Genomic DNA, 20,748 nt, shown 5'->3' on the forward strand with positions numbered 1-20,748 from the left:
AGTCAACATGGGCACTCAATAAGCGAATAAAATTGCTTCAGTTTTGGAAGTACTATGATATAAAACCAAACCCAGTGTCAGAGAAATCCAATATCAGTTTTGCTGAAGGAATGAACGTAGTGTGATTATCAGTGAAGCCTGTCCCTGAGTACTTACTATATATGCAGTACTGTAATATATATACAGTATATATGTATATAGTATATGTATATATTTGTTAATACAATCATGTTATGATTTATTACAGCTTTGAAAAAGTGATCTCTATCTCTTAGAAAGGAATTAAATTTTCAGCAGAACTCTAGTTACGCTTATGTACGTGTCTTCTGTAGCTCTGGTTTTACTGACTGAAGGTATAGACGATTAAAAAGAAAAATATGCTGATATATTTGGTTTTATATCAGTAAAATCTTAGAGTGCATTTGTACATAAATGATTTTGGGTTTTCACTTTTATATGCTTTCATATCTTTGAACAGAGGGGTGGGTCTAGATGATCCTCAGAGGTCCCTTCCAACCTCAGCTATTCTACTATTCTGTGATGTTTTAAAAAAATGCACTAAAAATGCTGCCAGCTCACGAAATTTGTGAATTGATACTTGTATCCATGTAGAATGCCTACTTGATACACAAGTTGCACTGGTTATAGACAGTTTGCTCAAAGGCCACATCGTATTTAATTGCACACGTTTCAGCATGTATTCTGAGGTTATAATGACTCTGTAAGTGATATAGGATCTTTACCATATAAGTGAGTCTGACATGCTCATTACATCTCAAGGTAGTCTATGCCTTCAGAACCAGTATTCTTATAGAAGAAATTGTGGTAAGTATTATAATTTCCTTCATAATTGTTCTTACTTTACACAGAATAATAAAAGGATATGTTACTGTAAGAATGCTTCTAAATTTAAGGCAGCTAGCTGGTCATTACTGTATCAATGCAAAATAAAAGCAATTATGGAAAAAAAAAATCCACTTTCTAAATTCACACTATTTTAAGGTTCATACATTAGGATTAATTTTATTTTCCATTTTTTCCAATATAGAGACAAAGATATAATATTAATATTGTAAAAGTTATGTTATCATGTTTCCTAAGGCACAGTGATGCATACTGGAAAAAGTTATCATCTAGCATCCCTGCGTAATGAAAATAGAAATATGGTTAGATTCCAAGGCAACACTCTCTGAAAGCCAGGAGCTTTTCCTGGCTAAAATTCTGTTTGACACAATGTTTTATACCCTCCTCACACCACAGTCTAAAACCATCAATAAACTGCTTTGCTAGCTTGGATTTTTTTTTCAACATGTAACCCTCTGGTTAATCTTTATAATCTGATGCAGAATGCAATAATCTCAGGAAGTGAAATGAATGAGAATGGAGAGCACTCAAAATGACTCAAAAGCCATAATTGGAAGTTAAATTTTGTTACTTATTCAAGCATTTTAATTCTAGTTACAGTAAAAATTGTTTGTATTTATCAAGAAAGTGCTAAGGTCTAATCGTGAAAATCCTAATTACATACATGCATTAAATAGTCTTGTTGTAAATAATGTATAACTAATGATTGTAATTCCTGTCTCTAACCCATTTACAAAAGCAAAAGAGTGACCACAGAGGTAGGAATTTTGGAATGGGTCACATATGTGTAATATATTCCCAGACAAAACTTAATGGGTTATTTTCCTGCCCTCCCCTTTGGACTCTTCCACATATCGTGGGATTCATCCTTACAGCCAATCATCTATTTGTTTTAGGTGTAAAATGGAAAAGACTTATAAAAACACAAGAATTAATGGAAAAAATAATTAATGGAAAAGGTGACGTAATTGCATCAGTAAATTGTGGTGGGATGAAACTTCTAACTGGAAAATGACCACAAATCAGAATAGGTTATTAGAGAGACAAAAACAGGCAGCATCAGTGGCTGTGTGTTGTTATTTTCAAAAATATTAGAATGATTGAAGGCTACAGAAATGAGACAGGAGCATACCAACATCAACAACAAAAAATATTCTTCAGATAAAGATCCTAGGAAAGAAAATGAGAAGACCACCAAGCCTGCAAGAGAAAAGGCATATACCAGTCTGTCCTTTTTTGAATTACGTTTCCTTATTGCATTATTTCTCAGCGGTGTACCATATTGAAGGATATATTAGAAACATGATAGTGAGATGATTGTCTTGAGGGGTATGGGGTGAATGATGGCTAAGAGGCACCACATATCATGCTCACCAATGACTGCAAGTAGACAAGCTTTATGAGTTAGCAGACAACAAAAAAAGGAGTGAAACCTGGCTCATGCTATAGCTCCAGGTCAGCTCCACTCCCATGCTGAGTGAAGCATGTAATTGCTAGGCTGAGGGAGAGGAGGAAGGACTGACTGTAACGCTGCACAGGGAGGAGGGTATTGCAGCAGATTCAACTGTCTGAAACTAGCATCTACCTTAAATAGCCAAAGATCCATCGAACATGCTTAGTGTCATGAATACAGGTAGGAAACCTGTGAAATATCTTGCAGAGAGCTAGATGACAAAACTTGTTCCCAAACTGCTTCTCATTCATTTAAAATCAGAAAGGAAGTATAAAACAAGTGAAGGAACTGCTCTGTTTTTTTGTCAAAGGTCATGCCCTTCTATAGCTGCACAATCCTGTTACTTGTTCCATAGAAACATAGAAGTTGAGCTGCGTAAGTGAAGATGTATGAGTGCTGCCTTGTTCAGCAACAGGGTAATTTATTTTGGGAAGATGGGGGGGCGGGGGTGGGGGAGAGAAGGACAAAAAAATTCCAACTCATCCCAGAAGCATGAACGAAAAATCTGAGTAGCTTGTAAGACATGAAAGAGCACTGATTGCAGAGTAGTCCATGCACAGAGGCAGGTAAGAGACCTAGTCCAGTGAACACATCAGGACTCATGTCTCAACGTTAATTACATGTTCACAGTTTTAAAATTATTTCAGGTTTTGATAGTATGAGGAGCACCTTCATTCCTATACTATAGTTGCTGAGAAGATGAGAACATTTCAGCCTCCATCTCATATCAAAAGAGGTATAAATGGAAATATGATGGCTGACAGGCAGAAAGCAATGGATGCACAGCTATCAGTCACTTTTGTTCTGTGTGGCTGCCAAGTGCACATGGGCTAAAGAGAAGGATAATAAATAGGAATCTAAGGGTGTGGTGGTTTTTTTTTCTTGTGTTTTGTTGGTTTTGGTGGTTTTTTTTTTTTTTTTTTTTTTTTTTTTTTCTTTCTCCCCGAATAATCATGCAGATAAAGTATTAGACTTCTGTTCCTTTAGGTGATTTATTCACTTCTCTATTCCACGTATTGTAATAATGCTAGTAGAGAAACACAAAAATTGCCATTGACTGGTCTCCTGTTTTGCAGAATTTATACCTACTGTGGCACAGACAATAAACACCAGTGAGTTACGCCTGCAGTAATAGTACATGATCTTCTGCCAGACGAGCTATCGACAAAACTCACTCACCAGTGCTTAACTGCAGGTAAGTTTGTTTAAAAATAACAAGTTTTCCTCAAAATTATCCAACCCCACTCTAAATGTCAAAGTAGGGCTTTTTAACTTTTCTAAGGTAAGCCACTTCTTTCCACACAGCTGCTGGGTAACCTGGCAAACCCCTCTTCTTTATTAAAAAGGTGGTTGGGATTATTTGGGAAATCTTCTATGGAAATTATTTATTATGAAAAATATTTTGCAACCTGTGATTGTCCTGTGTTGCACAGGATGAGCTATGATCTAAGCTGGGGTGGAGGAATTGACAAATTGTAGCAGCGTAGTAAGAGTTGGTTTGGAAATTAATTTTTTCAATGCATAGGTTTTATTATAAACACATAGGTAATACTCAAGAAATAGGACTTTTGGGGCTCTGAAAGTTAAACATATCAGTAAGTAATTATGTGACTGAAGTTTCTATCAGGTTTTCTTATCTTACAACACTTGCTAAAATTAAAAGCAGCTATTTAAAAAAAATGCTTATTTTTTCCTTAATATCAATAGGATAACTTTAATTCTTTTCTTTAAAGTAAAATACTATTTATTATGTAGACAATAAAGATGTGTTAAAAAAATCAGAAATGTCATGTGGTTTCCATTGGTGATTCATAATAGACAATCAAATATTTAATGGATAGAATTCCTTCTGAGTTATTACTATATTGGAAAGCAGGATTCATAAATTCAACCGACCTATATTAGAATATCTAGAAAAAGCATGGCTAAGGAGGCAAGAATGAATGTATGTCAAATACATAATCTACCAGCTGAAAAACAGACAGTGGCTAGGCAGACTTTCAGCTGAATTTTGTGCTTGCATTCAAAATATTTTTTGCTATACTTTTTTCTGCCTAGAGGAGCTATACCACCATTTGGTACAAAGAAAGATAAAAGTCTAGAAATAAACCAATTTAAAAGAATTAAAGTGAAATTATATACATGCTCTTAAAATACCTGTTTAATGCTTAGCTGGAATGAACCAGAAAACTCAGCATATTTTAGATTAGAATTTATAAACATTTTTCTTCCCAATCTGTGCTCTCTGTTGTATGCTCCGGAGCTTAGAGCTGTTTCTAAGAACAATTGGTTTGTCCAGTTGTCAGGTTTCCCAGTAGAAAATGAGGAGCATCCCCTGTAATTTGTTTGGTATTGCCAATAGCAACCTGAGCTTTATTATATTAAAAAAAACCCTACAACTCAATCGTTAAAATTTAATAAATTCTAAGTAGCAGCCTCTCCAAAGGACAAGAATTAAGCCCTGTTTTGTCAGACAATGCCTTTCTGGAGGAAAAAAGAAATGCCTTTTTTTTTATTCCTTCTTGGTTTGAAATTTATTTGTCTATTTATTTTATTATCGAGGAGCCTGGCTAAGCTGCAATGAGACTCAATGTTCCCAACTAGAAGAAGAATCTAACACTTTTCTCGTGCAATCTTTGTCATTATGTTTCATTCACACTGCGGATGCACTGAAGGAAGCAGTCCTTCCCCCTGCTTCAGAGACTGAGTATTTTCATTTTAAAGAGAGTAGCTTTTCCTCCTTTGGGGGGAGGGGGAAGGGAACCTCTTGTAAGAGGCAGAACACTACTTTTAAGGCTACAAAAGAAAAGTAGGTTCTTATTAATTATGAGTCTTGTCTGCAAAGATAGAGTTTTGACTCTTCAGGAATATCATTTTTTCTTTTTGAAAATGACACATATTGATAGTGTTCTAGGGAGTCAAAGATTGTGCCTGCATGGGTCTTATCTTCCTTTGGGACTTCATTACAGCTTGAGGCATGGCATAGGTGTCAAGGAGGCCTCTTGTTCTTTGTGTCAGTCTGGCTATAACCAGCCTTTGGGTTTTTTTGATGAATAATGATGTCTACACTGTAGACACTTCTGCATAGACACAAGAAATAATCAGAAACAATAAACTGCCACCAGGCCCACAAAGATATTGTGCAAATATTTACTTATTGTGAGTTTCTCATAGGATTATTCAGAGTTATGAACATCTGCTACTGCTCTCTAAATATATAAAATAGCACATGTTTTCCAGGGCTGGTGGATAGCAAAATCATTTCCAGTTTCTTTCATATAATTGTATTGTATTTTCTAAGAGCCCTCTTATGAGTGCTTATCTTTATCAAATCAGGTATCCTAATCTCTCACTACCTGCTATACATGCAATCTGTAATATATAATGCAAAATTACATGGTTGGGGTGAGGGGGGTGTAAAAATCTGTGTCACATAGCAATCTATTTCATGACTATGACATCATAGTCACAAACCTAGAAAAATTGGTGGAAACACCTGAATGGCTGAATTGTTTTAATCTCACAACTCCAGCTACCAAAGAGATCAGCTTTTCCTAACTGTCCTGAAATCATTTAGTACATTTAAAAAAGCAGTTATGAGTTTCTTGAGCAAAATTTAGCAAAGAAAGTAAAGGACAGAATATATATAATCAACATAACGATTTTTTCCTAATCCACATCTTGCTGTGATGAGAATATATAAAAAGATGGCATAATAGCACTGCTAGTGTGATTGCACAGACATCAATGGTTATAATCATAAATCACTTAATGATTGCTGGGTTTAGAGCTATCATGAGGAACCACTGAAACTTTATCTTCCTGTTTTTGTGTCTTTCTGTTTCTCTATCTGTTACTTATTAGAGCTGAAATAGTTACACAATTGCTAGCTACTGTAGTTAAAATCTCCTGAGCTTTTCTTCCAAGATTGCTTAAACATTTTCAACCTTTCTGTAACCAGACAGCTACAGTTTCTACTTGTTACTGGGAAATCTGCTTACAGCTCCTCCTTGTTTTACTGAAAAGTGACATGACTATGGAAGAAGTCCTGGAGCCTTTTCCACTATTACACCTTACTTGGATTTTAATGCAGATCGAACACATCATTATATGCACTCTTAGACTTGCAAATGAACCAAGAAAACAAATTATAAAAGTTTTCCTAGAGATTTCTGTGTGGGTAGGGTAGTTACATGATCTAGTGCTAAGTATCCAACTTTGATACTCCAGGATCAGGAAATGCCCAATGACTTCTGGCCCTTTTTGGTCCACTTACTTTTAACTCAGTTCAAATCTCTTATTAAATTTTGTGTGCAATAAACAGTTCAAACAGCACGAGGAAGGGATTAATGGATCACTAGGACTGCATCTTTCTGGAGCCTCACCTTATTAATGCTGGCTTAAATTGTTAGGAAATCTACAACCTAAGGCACTTGTGGTTGACTGTGGCTGAAAATGCAATAATATTTTAGGTCAGGGCTGAAAGGCACTTGGCAAGTCACAGTGGGGAAATTCATGCTATTTCAATCTGTAGTTCACCTGACCGTAAAGTAAAAGGCACTTGTCAAGTCATAGGGGGGAAATTGATGCTATTTCACCCTGCAGTTCACCTGACCCTAAATACTGTTACTGATCCATTTTCAAAAGCATTAAATTCACATTCAGTTGCAAATTTGCAGTCATTTAAAACATCCAAGGAAAAAGAAAGTGAGAAACTGACTTATTCAAGTGACTCAATCTACTGTTTAACTATGGAAAGGCTCTCCAAACCCAAAATTTCCTTAAAGTGGCAGAAGTCATAGACACATGCAAAAGTAAAATCTCCCTTAGGGAGAGAGAGAGAGCATGCAGGATACAGTGTCACAACTGCCAAACTCTCCCATAGCACCATTCCCAAGAAATAATGTTATATTAAAAAAAAAAAAAAAAAAAAAAAAGTAATATTTTTATACCCAAGAATTGTACTTCTGAAAATCTTCTTCTTAATATGCTGTGCAAGTAAACTATCAGATATCTAATTTCTGTGTGCAAGTTATATTCATGAAGACATGGTATTTTCTAGGTGAAGCAGAGCAAGCGAGTGGTTGACCAGACACACTTGCTACTGCCATAGATATCTTCCCTCATTTGGTGAGCCCTCTTTTTGTGGTGGTACAATTTTTGGCCATCCTATTCCTGCGCTTTATCCTTATTGGTAAGTAAAACGGGTGGATCAGAAGTGAGATGCACATGATCGAGGTTAGTTCTGCTGCAAGAGAAATACTAGTGGGAGGGCATAATTACCCGAGGATGTAGGAGAAAGTGGCACAATAAGCTGTCTTGGGTTCTCTATATGTACTTCTGACACTGGATGCTACTCAGTGTCAGGATCTATTTTTTTTCCCCTTTAAGATAAGGGGTTATACCATGAAAATACAGCATGTATTCACAAATTCTGCAAATATTTTCCTTTTTAAAGCAGAAAAGGTCCTTTGATATGTCCTGCACTGCTTTAAAACCCATCTTCCACAGTGAGTGTGAGGAGGTTATTTTCCTGTCTGCACAAGTCACCTTTGAGGCTGGTGTAGGCTTGGTCTCAGCAGGGAGTCTGTACATCACCCAGCTGACTCTAATTGGGAAGAGTTGTCCCTGATTTTATAAAAGCTGAATGTGTATGCAACTGATATGGTGATCCCCAGATTTGTCAGCATACAGAAAAGCAGGAAGCAATACATTGTGGGGGTTCACCAAGGTCTATGAGAAAACTGGAGAGGAGAATGCATTCCTGCATGTGAACTCCTTTTCAGATTAAGCATTCCTCCCCAATGAAAATGTGTTGGTTACACAGACTTTCAAGCTCTCAGAACAGATGTGAACTCTCTCAGCTCTTGTCTTCAGCAGAAGGAAGTTTGGGGACATTTCAAGAGACAAACAAATGAGATGCCCTGATTATTTTCCTCTCTACAAGTGTGCATTTGTGCTTATGCCTTTCTACTGCAATTGTTTAAAGAGCATTGCCGTGGAACCACTTGTGCTAAAGCACACCTAGCAAGAAGCTTACATAGAAAAATCAACCTATATATTGCATTCATTGAGTGAGCTGAAAAAGGACTTTGGCCCACTGTTCTTACATGCATTAGAGCAGTTCTGTCAGCCTAGAGGTTCCTCAGGTCAGCAATGCTCTTCCGCACAGACACACGTGTGAGTGGGCATGAGCAGGGAAGCCATAGTGGCGTGCACGTAGGGCATCCATTGACACTTTTCTTCAGAAACCAGCCAAGCAACAGGCCACTCTTTGTAACACTGAGTGTCTGCCTATGCTACATGGAGCAGAAGAGCCACACAAGGTGTGGAATTTTTCAGCTCTGCAGCTCTTTGTGGTGTCTGCCCAAACAGATAGCCTTTTTTGCCCTTTACGCTTCCTTGGCATTACATTCATCCCGTCTTGATAGTATCCTTGTGCCCAGTCACGTGCTTTCAATGTTACGTCTCTCTGTGTATAAGGAGAAGCAAAATACAAAGACAAATACCTGAACTGTTAAATACCAAACTGAAGGTTTGACTATCACTATGTTCATATGCTCACATGGTTAAGTCAGAAAAGGAGAGCTGTCATAAAATCTTTTCATTATTAAAATCTGAATATAAATATTTGCTACATAATATCAGCAAAAGTACTTTGGTAAGTCTATAATGAAGTCTTTCAGCGTGCTTTATCTGGAATTTCTTGTTATTTCACATTAAATTGCTCATTTAAATGGAAAAACACTTTTTAGTTGCAGTGTGATGAGAAACAACTGCTTCTGATTTTGAATGTGTGTGACGACATTCTTAACTAAGAAATGATAATCACTGATCTATGAAATCAATGTTCATTAGCTGGGACATGAGCATCCAGAAAAGGTGTAGTTAAATACCTTTATTTGGACACATGCTTTACATAAATATGAATTATTTTTAAATGTAAGTAAAAAAAATGACAAAATATTAAAGAAGAATGTTCTCATAGATGGTTTTCTATGGAAAAATTTGAAGCAGAGAACATGTTTGCTGTTTATGATCTGATCAATTGATAAACGATTTATGTAGGTAATGACTGAATTATCAAGCAAATGGAATGAGGGGTCCTTTTAATGTAATCTGTGTATTATTTCTTTTTTGTGACAAAATTATGGGAACTGGCTAAAGTATGAGAAACACCTTGATGGTAACAATAGCTGCAGAGACCTTTAAAGATACTTACATCACTTTCATGGCCTTCTCTTAGATTGTATGTGAGATCATGCTGTATGTCTTCAACAAACTTGTGAGCATACTCTGGGTAAAGGTCGAGCACTTCAAAGAGACCTTTGAGGATAATGCATTGGAGGTCACAGTATGTTAGAGCTTTAACATCTGCATTTGTTTTAATAACTTGATCCCTAATGGATAGGTTTGCTCCAATTAAATCTCCTTTACCTGAAAGAAAATATGAAATTAATAATCTTCAAAGCATGAATTCTTTACTTGATTTTTGAATCATAAATCTGTTTAACATAATTGCTAAGTCTTAAATCCCATTGTTATTATCACATTGTTTAATTAATAATATTCTAAAGGATCTTTGTCTAAAAGCTGTCTTATTTTTGCAGGTGCAATCTTATATGCAATTAATTGGAGGTACAAAGATGAATTTCCAGACACGTAGCTACCTGATTTAAGGGAGCAATCAAGTAAATATGTATAAAGTTAGGATTTATACTAGTAATTAATAGCAGGTGTGGTTTTGTATTTCAAGAAGTGAACATTATGTTTCTAGCTTTTTTTTTTTTTGTTAGAACAGACAGGTGTTAAGATAACATTTTAAGAATGACACGATTAAGTATAGATTGCCAGTTCAAATGACCCTTTTACTTAGAATGTGGATTGCTAAACATTCGCAATCTATGATAGCTATGGCTGCATAGCAACGTTTCATAATGTATCATCTTAGTTGTATAGGCTATTAATAGGTGTTTAGCTCGATGGCACTTCTGTCAAGAAAAAAGAATGAATTCTTAAGACATTATATTGTCATTTATGGCCAAGACTGCCTTAGAATAATGGATGTATTAAAACCCACAACTGACCATATATGGAAGAGCACAAAAAATTTATAATGGAAAGGTTTCATAAACATCTAATCTGAGGTATAAAGTCCAAAGAGCAATCACTGAACCAGAGGTCTTCCTCAAAAGTTAATGCAGACTGTCTTTGTTAAAGACTTGGACAGTGTGATGAAGTGCATTCTTGGCAAGTTTAGGGGCAATACCAAATTAGGGGGAGTGGTTGATAGGCTGAAGGGCAAAGCTGCTATTCCAGGGAAACTCAATGAATGAGAAAAGGGCTGAGAGGACCTCATGAAGTTCAACAAAAACAAATACTAAGTCCTACACCCAGGGTGGAAAACCTCCCTGCAGCAGTATGGGTTGGGGACTGACCAGCTGTAAAGCAGCTCTGCAGGAAAGGGCCCGGAGATCCTTTGGACAAGTTGAACATGAGCCAACAATGTGCCCTTGCAGCAAGGGTGCCTTAGCAGAAGGCCAGGTTGGACGGGGCCCTGAGCAACCTGGTCTAGTGGGTGGCGTCCCTGCCCATGGCAGGGGGGGGTTGGAGTTAGATGATCTTTCAGATGCCTTCCAGCCCAAGCCATTCTATGATTCTATCCTGGGCAGCATTAGCAAGAGTGCAGCCAGCAAGTCCCAGGAAGTGACTCTTCCCCTCTATATGTCACTTGTCAGAGCACATCTGGAGTACTGTATCCAGTTTTGGGCTTCCCAGTACAGGATAGAATATTGACATACTAGAGTGAGTCCAGAAGAGGCCACCAAGATGATGAGGGACTGGAGAACATAATGTGCAAGGAGAGGCTGAAACAACTGGGTATTGTTGTGCCTTAAGAAGAAAAGGCATTATTGCCGTCTTCAACAGCCTAATGGAAAAGTGTAGAGAAGACAGAGCTAAACTCCTCTTCAGGGTGCACAGTGCGACAAGATGTACTGGGCACAAGTTGTAACAAAGGAAATTGTGATTAGAAATCAGGAAATGAAAGTCACCGTGAGGCTGGTCAAACAGTGAGACAGGCTGCCCAGAGAGGCTGTGGAATTGCCATCCTTGGAGGTGTTCAAAACTTGCCTGGACATCGCCCTGAGCAAGCGGAGCTAATTTGGCCCTGCTTTAAGCAGGTTTAGGTTGGGTGGCTTCCAGAGGTCCCTTCCAATCTTACATCATTCTGTGATTAATAAGTGAAGACTGTAAAATCTGAAAACCCACGCAGCATGTGATTCCAACTGGAATCAGTGTACACAGGAAACAGTGTATTTGAAGAGTAAGTTAAACTAAGTAGCCAACCATCCCTGACGCTGCTTAAATAAGATAATTTTATACTTTAAAATACTACTGGTAATTTTTTCTCTTTACATGGAGCTTTTACAACTGTCTCAAAAGTGCTTATCATAAACCCAACATAGGGAGGGATTGTCTTTTATGCTAGGAATATACATATTTCAATGCTACTTTAGGTTCTCTTAAAAATTGCAATTAGTATAATTAGTACTAGCTTAGGTCAATCTGGGAAAGGTAAATCTGATAGATGACAATAACATTTGTCATTATTCATCACATGATGTAGTGCTTACATAACCAAATATAGTGTAAAGCTGAGCAATAATTCACTTTTACTTTTTCCTGTAAATATATAAAAAACCAATTCTTTAGATTTCTTTGATTATATTAAGCAGAGGGCTGGAAATATTAATCTATTGCTGGCTGTCTAAATATGAAAAAGGGAAAAAATATTTCAAATATGCCAAAACTGACCTTTAAACATCATAATTAGAAACTTTTGGTATCAATAATGTGTAAATAAGTTGGAAAAAATGTTAGGGTTGTATTTGATTATAGTTACTGTGTTTGATGAAATAACGTCAGCCTGAAAGACGCTACAATTGATCTGGTAATGTTAATGTCTGTTTCTTTTAAAATGAAAATCATGTAGCAAAGGCTGTAGGTAGTAAGCTGAAGTTTCACGTAGAATTACTGCAGCAGTAAAATGACTGTACCTTGAATATCAACAGTTGTTACATAAACAGAATCGTGTAAGTTATTCTTAGTAGCTCACTTTCTTTCTTTCATTGGAGAACAAAATTATTTATAAATGTTTATGCAGACACATCTGTTCATTAATATATCTAACATGTAGTAAGAGTTATAAATTTCTTCTCTTTATGGATATCTTTTAAATCACTTATGGCTAATATTTTTTAACAAATCTAAGATGTGTGCTCAAACAGTACATAACTGTTATATGAAAAATATTTTCCTATAAAAAATATTATAACCATCATTATTAGATATCAAGTAATAGTCTCAAGAGGAACCAAACAGCTGTATTTAATGAGAGCATTTAATTGTATTGTTGCTGTATTGCTTGTTAATGAGAATGGTTCACTAAACAAAAACTAATCCACTAGAATTAGAATCATGACAGAATTATAAAATAGCGGTCTGGGAACCGTAAGTAACCCAGCATTGTCAAGCAAAAAACTGCTGTCTTGGATTTACATCACATCAGTAACACAGTTTATCATAAGGACCTACAGGTTTGAAGCATTCACCTTCTGCTGGTGTTAATTAAGTTTAAATGATGAAGCTCCCATTCACTGTAACGAAACATTATTTCATTATATTATGTTTATGTTTTTGCATTACGATTTCATTAACTTCCCTCAGAAATCCACTAATCTCTTTCTTATTGTTTTCATTGTCACCATTACACAATGATGCTTTCATTAACATTTTCACAAGTGCCTGAAAATGGAATCATTGATGAAATCATAGTTCCAATGGGGGCAGCTCTTGACCTTTTGCTATATTTAAGCTTATGGGTTTTTTAAGCCATATTTTATAGCTTTGATCTATGTGATCCAATAAAATTGAGGCATTCTAAAACTCCCTAATTACAAATGAGTGATGGAGTGATGTGGACTGTCAATCTAATGGAATTAAAGAGTTATGAAACGAATAGGACGTGTATCACATTTATATTCTAAAAAAAGACCAATCAGATGCATGCTAGTAAAATAAAGGAAATTCAATTACAAAAGACCAGAAGCTTGCATTATCAACAGTCTAGTGCAATCCCACAAAACAGGAAGGAAAGCAAAAAAGGAAATGTTCTTTTTAACTCTGCTTTATAAAAATATTAAAAGTTATTAGAAAGAAGAATACGTTTAAATCTAAAGAGGTATTAAAATAATAATAAATAAATTTTTTAAATTTAGAGTAAAATTTTATTTTACCTTTTCGAAACACTTTATAAACATTAACTCAGACAAATCTAATCATCCTTTAGCTGAAGATAAAGGGAATCTCTTTAGTAGACATTAGATTGAGGCCAATCACTGAAATTTACATAAAGATGCTTAACCCTAGATAAGTCAAAGCAGTCATCTAGCAAACAAAAACTAAGCAAAATTCATTAGAACAGAACCTCTGGCCTTTCTCTGCTCTAATATACTCAGATGACTGCTGGCAGCATCAATTAGCTTGAAGAAGTAATTCTTTGGGGAGCAGAGCCAACAATGCTTGTTTTTCATCACATAGCTGTCCTATAAGAAGTGTTCATATACATTCATCAAAGAATAAGAGTAGGCTCACATTGCTTGATCTCATTTGGGAGCATTAGTGGGAGAACTGCCTGGCCACTAATTTTTATGAAAGATTTAGGAACCAATAACCAATGTCCTTTGAGTTGTCAATACTATAATCGAATTTAGTTGAAAGCAGCAAATTGTGTCAAAAGCTAGCAAGGACCTCCGTACATGCAAAGGAGAGAGAACAAGTATAAGAAAATCAGGATACAAGTGAAATATCACACAGCCAACACTCTAGCAATTGAAAGCTCCTTAGGGTAAAAAATAAGTAAGTTTAAACTAAAAAAAATTTGGAATGTCCATAGGTATGAACAGCAGATTAAAACTGAACAAATTCTTTCTCATCAGACTACACACTAAGACATCAGTTAGTTAGTAGTGAAGGTCCACCTACATTAGAGGACCATTCTTTCTCTTTGAAGCTATGATTATGAGCATACCGAGAATTGCCAGCACCGTGCTGTCCTTCAGAACTTCCATGGAACCTGAGCACACAAAGTAGATCGCTTGCAGGGCATCTCCTTGCCGGAGGAGGTATTCCCCAGGAGCACAGAAGGAGGTTTTGATATGCAGAGACAGAGACCTGAGGCAACCGCGGCTGGCACACTCGAAAAGGGAGAGCTGCAAAATCTCCTTGTTCAAGTGCATGGTGATGTCTGAACGCAGCTCATCTGGGAAGTCTTTTAAAAGCTGTCCAAAAAAGAGAAAAAGGGGTGAAAAAGAGAAAAAGTGTAAGATAATTTGTTTCCTCTTTTGCAGAAGTGGTTTGATTTAGTAGTGCTGCATATGTCGTACTGATGCAAAGACTTCCATTTGATTTTTCTTGTCCCCTTAATAAGACATGTGTGCTATGTCTTAATGAATCTTTACACTGATAAACACTGATAAATTCCAGGAAAAACATGAATAAAAATATGCCTTTATACAAAAACAAGGAAAAAACATCAACAACACTGTGTGTAGGAATTCCCCCTAACGCACAATTTAACCTTCTCCAAGTTCTTCTCAGCTGTTAGAATGCACTGGCTGTTCAGGTATATACCACAATATAAAGTGGCATATACACTGAAAACAGAGGAAAAAAGAACTTGGTTTAGATTTTCTTTAAAATGCTTGTATAAAATTCATCAATAGGCTGTCTTGCTTCTTCTATGGTAAAACCACTGGAAGAGGAATAACTCAAAAAACCTCTATGTAGTAAACCTCTAAGGTTTTTTGTTTGTTTGTTTTTCTTTTTCCTTTTTTTTTTTTTAATGATGCAATTGGACACTGAAAAAGAGTTGGGAAATGAATGGAGACAAGGTTCATGTTCAGTGGAAGAACCTATGGAAACTACAAAGACTATCAGGTCTTTCTATTTTTCCTTGATCTTAATTTTAGGTAAATTCCCGATGTAGCCTGGCCAACACTTAATTATATGTCTATATGTTTTACCGAAGATCTGCTGCAGGATGGCAAAATTGAGAGAAACATCTTTCTGCTGAGAGACAGTCTTCTGAGAATGCCATATAACTGCTCAAATAATCAAAAATTTCAGGTGGAGCTTTTAAAAAAATATTTAAGTGGTTTCAAGTGTCTGTCCCATTGATGCAAAGTATACTGCCTGCCTACGGGCAGAGCTCTGGACCATGCAAGCTGCAAGCATGCAAGCATAGTTTTCTCTGTAGTTTGAGGGGATCTGGCATCTGAGCAATGCAATCAGTCAACACTTGATGAAGTGGGCGTAGACAAGGCAGTTTGTGGATGGGAGGCAAATCATGAAATATTGATGGTCTCTCCAGAGGCTGCTGTTCTAATACAGCAATCACTCACTTTCAGTGCAACTAAAGATACAGAAGCTGAAGGTGATCCTTAACCAAATCTAGGAAAGCTTTGACATCTAAGTGGTTTTGGTACCTTTGTAAATCTTACTAGGCTCCTTCTGTTGCTAGGTGTGCTGTGCACACCACAAGAATTTATCAGGAAAATAATGTTCTCAACCCCAAATCTTTCTGCTTATTTCTACTTTATCTTTAGAGGCCACTGAGTTTTATAATGACAAGAACTCTGAAGGGAATGGTTCATTCAAACAGCAAAGAGAAGTCATTATTTCTCCTGGAGTATAATAATACACAACCTGGAGAAGTCATTTAAAACAAGCAAGCAAAGACATGACCAGAAATTTGTCTTTTGATTTCACTTCATGTTACATTCTGCAATATTTAAAAATATAGGGAAATGAATAACACAAAAATTCAGGCCAAACCACTTGTTTACAGTATTGCAAAGAATAAAAGAAAATGAAGGAGTGAGGAAGGGGCAGTAAAGAAGTCCCTCCTTTAAAAAACACCTAAAAAACCCACTAGATTTTTTGTTTGGTGCAATGCAAAACTGCTCGTTGTGATGTTTCTGCTGACATCATCCAAAAGGTTTCTGATGAATGCCTCTTCAGCATTTCAGAATTATGAAGGACTTTGAATTTTTAATATATGATATGATGTTCTAAACCAGATTTTTCAACAGCATACCCGCCTCCTGGGATAACCCAGATTTATTTTTAGGTGTGTTCTTTTTAAAATGTAACTTCATACAAAACACAGCATCACAAATGGAAAATTACCGCCTTCCCTGACTCTAAGTCCATAGTCAAAACCATCAAACACACAACCTCCCTCATTTGGTTACCTCGTTGGAATCAATTCCATTATTGACAGACCACGTGGTTTGGAAATATTCAAGCATCCTTTGCTTTAGCTGCTGTGGCAGGTGATGGACCCGTATGAAGTCCTTCAGATCCTTGGTTCTTGTGTGATAAAGGGACCATCTGGAGTACATCCTCTGAATTATGGCAGTCACATTACCAAACACCAAGGCATGCATCAGAGCTAGGGAAGACAGAAATTATGTGCAATGTGTAGTGACTTGTTGACCATTAAAATGTAACACAGAAAATAAACAGAATCTTCACAGAAAACCAGTTTCCTACTTGATAGATACAGTAAAGCTTTTGAATACAGTAGTATTCATATGATTATTCATTTCCATTTTTTGTGTCACTAGCATAGTCATGGGACAGGGTAGAACCACATCAGATGCTATCTAGTCAGGGTACCAAGCAAAAGAATACCCAAGCCAAATTATGTTTATAGTCTAAGAAATAAGGAAACACATGAACACATGTGGGCAGGCATGCTCAGGAAATAATGAGAAATTATTAATCAGCATGAAAACTAGACTCAAATGATCAGTTTACAGAATATAATAGATTTCAGAGACCTCATATAAATAAAAACATCTACTAATGGGGACCACGCATAGTGGAATGAGATTGCAAACAACATTTAAACATGTATCATATTCTTGGGAATAAAATGTAAAAAAGAAAAAGACAAAAAAAATATTGTAAAGCAGAAATTCAGGTTTAAAAAAAAAGATACAATCAAACTGACAATCTGATTTCTTATGTTGCTTGAGAAGGTCAAACATAGTGTGAAATGGTTTATCAGAAAGTTCTGAGTTTGTTTGCAATTAGAGACTGGCTTGGGAATAAAAAGACCAGAAGCAAAATTGAAGAAATGCTTACAGATACAGGTTGCCTGGGTTTGTCTGTGTAGAAATGTGCTTGCTGATTATCAGTGGGAAAAATCACTGCTAGATTGTCTGTCATGTGATATTGATCTGAGGTATATAATATACACATTTACAAATCGTTTATTGAAAAAACTATTAAAAAGCTTGATTATTACTCTTTAGGGACATCTATCTTTATAGCACTTGAGAGAAAGCAGACAGACTTCTCAGAGTGGCAAAGGAATTGGTTTACAAACAAGAAAAACAAGATGTTGACCTTGTATGGCAATTTACAGAAGTCCAGTGTGAGTGAGCAGAGACAAGGGGGAACAAGAGGAGGAAAGGATGCATTTTGGTGGTTAATAACACTTTTACATCGTAGAAACAGGCAGAAAATTCTTTAGATCGGAATGTTGAAAATTTTTACAGGCTAAGTAAAACACAAAGGAGCTAGTAACAATATCTGTGTCTTTATTGTGAAGGGAGTGCAGAAAAAAGAGATAAAGGACTGCAGTGTGATGTAGTTTCACAGTACAGTATGCATTCTTGTAGAAGTGATCCAATGACATGATTAAGTCAATACAAGTCCATTAGCAAAAGAAGATAAATGAAAAGCAGGGCAGAAAGAAAAGGATCAGATATGAATATTAGAAAGAAAAGTAAGCATAATTAGAAATTTATTTCTAAGAATAACCAGCTGGATCAACCAGGTGTTGTTCCTGATGGTGCAGCAAATTGCTAAGTCACTAATGTCAGAAGCTTGGGCAACAAAGTGTGAGGCACTGGTGTAATGCTAGATACAGGATATTATAATAGAAATATGGCAGCTAGGGCTGAAACAAGTCAGCCAGACATAGCTAAACAGGCTAAAGAGATGGTGTAGCCTCTTTAAGGATGTGATAATCAGTTTAAAAAAGGGGGGCGGGGGGGAGGGATAAAGCATTAGGTGGTGTATGCATGCATATGTAAAAATCACATGTGATTTAAGTCTCCCCACAGGTTCCAAGGTTAGGAGCTGGACAGTGTAGAGATCTCCATGATGTTATTATAGGCACAGATATCATCAATAATTTTATTATTATGGGAGAATCTGTCTTTGCGTATGTACATTGGAAGACAACTGCTACTGATGATGACAAGCTATTCCTGGCTGTGATAGGCATTAGATTTCTTTATCAAATAATCACAGACCCACCTTCCTTCCTGTAAGAAAACTATTAATCCATTCTCTAAAACCAAGTAGGACAAGTTAAAAACTTCTAGGAACCATATTTCATAAAGTGGCTTTATTTTTAATGGATATTCTAAATTACATTTTTGTTGCTTAGGGAACAGAGGAACACCCCGATCCCAGAAAGGACTGGAGCTACTAGAATGGGTCTCCAGTCTCATAAATACAAAACTGCACTTTCTTTGCCCAAAGAACATGAAGAATACAAGACAGCACATGGTATGGTCATCTACAGGAAGACAGATCTGATTAATATTTTACAGATGCTGTGTATCCTAGGAATTCTGATTAAATTTTAATAATTAACTTTTCTTTCCAACTTTAAGAAGAAATACTGTATAGAATAAGATGTTTTATCTTCACAATACTACTTGTCTTAAATTGTAATTTCAAAATCATGCAAAACAAAAATTAATACCAAGTGGCAGGTAAAAATCAAACAAGAATATTATAAAATATTTATCTGCTAAATTAACACTTGGAGTTTTTTTCGGGCTTCAACTTTCTTTAAGGTTGCAATAAATCCACTTCATTCTTTCAACTTGCACTAACACATTAAAGAGGTACAGACGAACTACTGATAAACTTAATCATGCTATCCATTACACTTGAAATTTCATAAACTAATGGCTTGGTCTAAAAACTGTAAAAAACTTACATAAATTTTTCTCAAGCATCACTTTCCACCAGGGAATTTTAAAATTAAATATCAGCCAAAGCTGTATGTCAAAATATGTTTTAAGAAATGAAAACGTATCATGCCCTAAAGTATACAAACTATACTTTATTCCTAATAGAGTTTTCTGAGGCATGCTCGCCAGTCTGCACTGTATGGTGGTAACACCTTCTTCATGTTTCCTTGCTCTGCTGATTTTCTTAATGTCTAAAACACAACTTCTCAAGAAAATACTTGCAAATCAGCCTGCTCTGCTTTCTTACCTGCATATATCTTGTTCACTGGACCCTCCCAGATGTAAAGTCATTCTTCTACCTGCTCGCCTATGATTAACTTTGCCTTTCAATTTTCAGTTCACTCTTACTACATTCAGTTGACTGGTTCTTCACAATTTATTCAGTGCACAAGCATATTAGTTCTACCACTCAATAATATAAGAAATGAAAAAGAAATTGCTATAACTGGACTAAATAAAAGTATAGGATACTTTTATACTCTATTAAGTTTGTGAAAGCTCTGCCGTATCAAAGTGAATTAAATATTCATCATTGCCTTACACAGGATATCACTTGATTTCTTGATAGACATGAAAACTCCTTCCTTCATTCCAACAGATTTTATGCAGTGAAAGCCCCAAAGCACAAAGACCACATTGTATTTTAAAACTATAATTTTATGTTACCAGCAAAAGCAATTAATGAGCTGCTTGTGTTTTTGTGACATTGTCAAAATCAAAATTATATCATTCTTGGATGATTCATTATAATATTGCCACTCATTTTCAGGACTGGGAAAAATGACAATAATTCATTGAGCACTTTTTACACCACTTGATGCTGCAAATATATAGTTTATGGGTCATTCATCGTGTTCCCTGGCTTTCAAGTGTCAAGTTGCCAATTTATTTTTGCCCAGGAAAATTTATGCTGCAAAGCTGACAACCAGTGCCTTACTGACTAGCCCTGGAGAAATACCTACTAGCATTTCCAGAACAATTAGGCAAGCAGAAAAAAAATGAGGGGGGCAGTACCCTGGAGGTAATTTGCTTTTACCCTTCACACTCACTGTGACATCTTTGAGTTGTATGATGCACACTCTATGAAATAGCACAGCTAAATTTTTGGGGAGGAAGATGATGGTAAAGAGAGAGCTGCAGGTACTTTCTCCAGTGGCCTTGCCTTACCAAGCTGTGCAGGTGCCACCAGCTCACTGGTTGTGCCCAGGTGCCTGAGCAGAAAGAAGGTGACCATAAATGAACACATGGCTTTCTCCAACAGTACAACTAGGTAATTAACATAAATCAAGATACTACTAATAGCTCCAA

At 36.2% G+C, this 20,748-nt stretch overlaps 1 protein-coding gene and 1 long non-coding RNA gene across 2 annotated transcripts in view; one reads left to right on the forward strand and one right to left on the reverse strand.

Annotated features, from left to right (window-relative positions):
* The window catches only part of LOC148057606 (uncharacterized), a 48,647-nt gene extending 28,813 nt beyond the window's left edge, over positions 1–19,834 (forward strand). Inside the window, exons 7-9 of the long non-coding RNA XR_015707793.1 lie at positions 3,394–3,512; positions 7,380–7,511; positions 18,846–19,834. This is a non-coding gene — a long non-coding RNA (uncharacterized LOC148057606). The remainder of the gene's footprint in view (positions 1–3,393; positions 3,513–7,379; positions 7,512–18,845) is intronic.
* Positions 1–20,748, reverse strand: part of KCNH8 (potassium voltage-gated channel subfamily H member 8) — a 194,221-nt gene that overhangs the window by 26,055 nt on the left and 147,418 nt on the right. The window contains exons 9-11 of the mRNA XM_009466460.2: positions 16,633–16,832; positions 14,409–14,658; positions 9,540–9,754 (exon numbers count right to left, since the gene is read on the reverse strand). Coding sequence (XP_009464735.1) covers positions 9,540–9,754; positions 14,409–14,658; positions 16,633–16,832 — 665 coding nt within the window. The remainder of the gene's footprint in view (positions 1–9,539; positions 9,755–14,408; positions 14,659–16,632; positions 16,833–20,748) is intronic.

Source organism: Nipponia nippon, unplaced genomic scaffold (assembly GCF_047370975.1).
Source record: "Nipponia nippon isolate SJK-2023a ecotype South Korea unplaced genomic scaffold, ASM4737097v1 scaffold_1, whole genome shotgun sequence".
Taxonomy (NCBI): domain Eukaryota; kingdom Metazoa; phylum Chordata; class Aves; order Pelecaniformes; family Threskiornithidae; genus Nipponia; species Nipponia nippon.